Raw genomic sequence first — 2,392 nt, forward strand, 5'->3', positions numbered from 1 at the left:
AAAGATATCCCACAAAAAACCGTTTTCACAGTTAACGGCTAAAAATTTGAAAATTTAACAATTAGCAGTGATTATAAACTATGCGCAATTGCGCACATTACAACCACATTTCAAGATTTATAAAACTGTTAAGTTTTCAAATTCACCATTTCGCACTGCGAATTTGTCTCAACTGTTACTTAAAATTTTTTGCTGTTCGAACCAACTTCAACTTGGATAAGTACAGGGTGGGGAGAAAGTTTCTAGGCAGTGACGTAACAATAATGGATTAAAATGTTTTAGAAGGGGGAGCTTAAATGCCTAGAAACTTTCTCCCCACCCTGTAAGTCGTTTTCATCATCTTTCTTAATCTTTAACTTTTCAATTTATTGTTTAAATTATGATGCAGATCAACAGTGCAGATGAAATTGAGTTGATTAATCGCTCATCAAGTTATACAGTTTCTAAATCTTTGTTTTGTGCAAAAATTCCATTTTTTAATGAATTGTGGTCGTCTCAAGTTGAAAGGCAAATTCAGTTTAATCTAAACGAATCTTGTTTCGAAACATTAATTAATTGGGTGTATTCTGATTGGATTGTTATCGATAATAGCAACTATTTATTGATGTTCATAGTTTCTGATCATTTGGCCATTAAGCCTATTACAAGTTACTGTAGTTCATTTATCAAAGCTAATTATTCAGCCAAACAAATCGCTGCTTTTATTAAAATTATGTTGAGTGACTCATCAATTTCGCACAATTTCGTGAAATCTTATCTGAGACTCATAAACGGTGAATATTTTTTGGAATTTCCGTTGGAGGTAGTTAAATCCGTCCTATCGTTGGATTTATCAATCGAAACTGAATATCAAGTATTTCAAGCAATCATGAAATGGATCAAACACGATCAATCGCGTGGTGTTCATCTACAGGAGCTGATGAAATGTATCAGATGGTGTTATACCTTTAAAGACTGCTATTTGCATATAAAAGAAGATGAATTTATCGTCCAAAATCTACCACAACTTGATATGTTAGCATGCGAACCCGGTGAATGTCGTAATTTATGTTTGAATAGCCGAATCAAAGAGAAACATTTAATTTCTCTTTATTTCTTGGAAGATAATATCATTGGTATGAGTTATTCCACCGGTGAAAATTATTGGGAACCTTGTGGTTCATTCGAGAGAGATGATGAAATTCCTATTGGAGTCATCAGCGAAGAACATGTTGTTGACGTTATCTTTGATTCTGGCCGAACTGGGTTAAGATTTGATCTTGTTGAAAAAAAATATCGTTGGCTAAAGATGTCTGGGTTAGATCATTACAACAGATGTTACGATTTTTTCAAGCCAAATTTTGGTAGAGAAAGGTATTATTACGATTATTACATGTGAACCATGTATTGTGAACCTAATTTTGAATTATTTCATCACGTTCTTTCCCTTTCCAGTTCCTACGGCGCCTACATTCAAGATGAAGTTGAGGAAATTGATGATTGGGTTGATATTGAAAAGAACACATTGATTGTGTATAACGGTGAGATGAATATCATTTGTTATACACAAAAGGATCAAAAATTATTCTGTTTCTTGCCTGATGAAAACATAGATTGGTTTATCAAACCATTTGCTGAACATCGAATCCATGCATACATCTTAAATGGTGTATGTTACATCATTACCAAGTCATTAACTTTCCGCGTCTTCGATATGGTCAAGAAAACTATCGAGAAGAGTAAACCGTTTGAAGGAATGAATTTAACTTTTGAAGATTTGCAGCTTGATTCGCACAAGTCGAATGTGATACTTTTTATAAAATCTCAAAAGAAAATAATGATGTTCGATACTCGCGAGAAGGTGTGGACATTAATGGGTCAAATATATTCTGGTTGTGAAATGATAACTTTGACAACAACTTATATTCCAGTTCGGTTTATAAAAAAGTTGTATTCAAAAAAGAGCGTAAAGTAAGATTATATTTTACAATTATGTTATCACCACCAATGAATGAGATTTTTGTATTCAACTCAATACCATTTCAACATGGTATATTGAAATTTTGAGATATTTGTAATTCATAAACTTAATAAAATTTTTAAATGGATTTCAATGTGATTATTGCGAAAAATGTCATGTAAAATTAGATTAAATTGCAGAATATCTCGGGAAAATTAAACCCGTTGCCTTGAATCAAGAATCTTGCTATTTTTCTGCTCTTTTATTATTATAAATTGTAACTTCTTCAGTTTAGAATTGAAATCTCTTTAATATCAAAGTGATGTTGAAACTATTGACTTTCAAAATCTAAGGAATCATTCACACCATGAAGATGAATTTCACTGTGTTTTTCATGATCTAATTTGCTAGACTCTCCTTTTAGTCATGTACAAAGTGGACTTGATTTTAAAG

The 2,392-nt window shown here is 32.0% G+C and overlaps 1 protein-coding gene across 1 annotated transcript; it reads left to right on the forward strand.

Annotated features, from left to right (window-relative positions):
• The first annotated feature begins 328 nt into the window (after positions 1-328).
• Positions 329-2,087, forward strand: LOC107371997 (uncharacterized). The gene is made up of 2 exons (XM_015940143.3): positions 329-1,353; positions 1,435-2,087. Exons 1-2 carry the CDS (start codon positions 380-382, stop codon positions 1,952-1,954), a joined length of 1,494 nt encoding a protein of 497 aa, XP_015795629.2. The 5' UTR covers positions 329-379; the 3' UTR covers positions 1,955-2,087.
• Positions 2,088-2,392: the final 305 nt, after the last annotated feature.

Source organism: Tetranychus urticae, chromosome 1, assembly GCF_039701765.1.
Source record: "Tetranychus urticae isolate SD_2017Ah chromosome 1, NJAU_TeUrti_SD_1.0, whole genome shotgun sequence".
NCBI lineage: Eukaryota > Metazoa > Arthropoda > Arachnida > Trombidiformes > Tetranychidae > Tetranychus > Tetranychus urticae.

Coding starts and splice junctions, on each gene's coding strand:
- LOC107371997 (XM_015940143.3), top strand. CDS start 380: ATGATGCAGATCAACAGTGCAGATGAAATTGAGTTGATTAATCGCTCA. Junction 1,354..1,434: donor CCAAATTTTGGTAGAGAAAG/GTATTATTACGA, acceptor TTCCCTTTCCAG/TTCCTACGGCGCCTACATTC.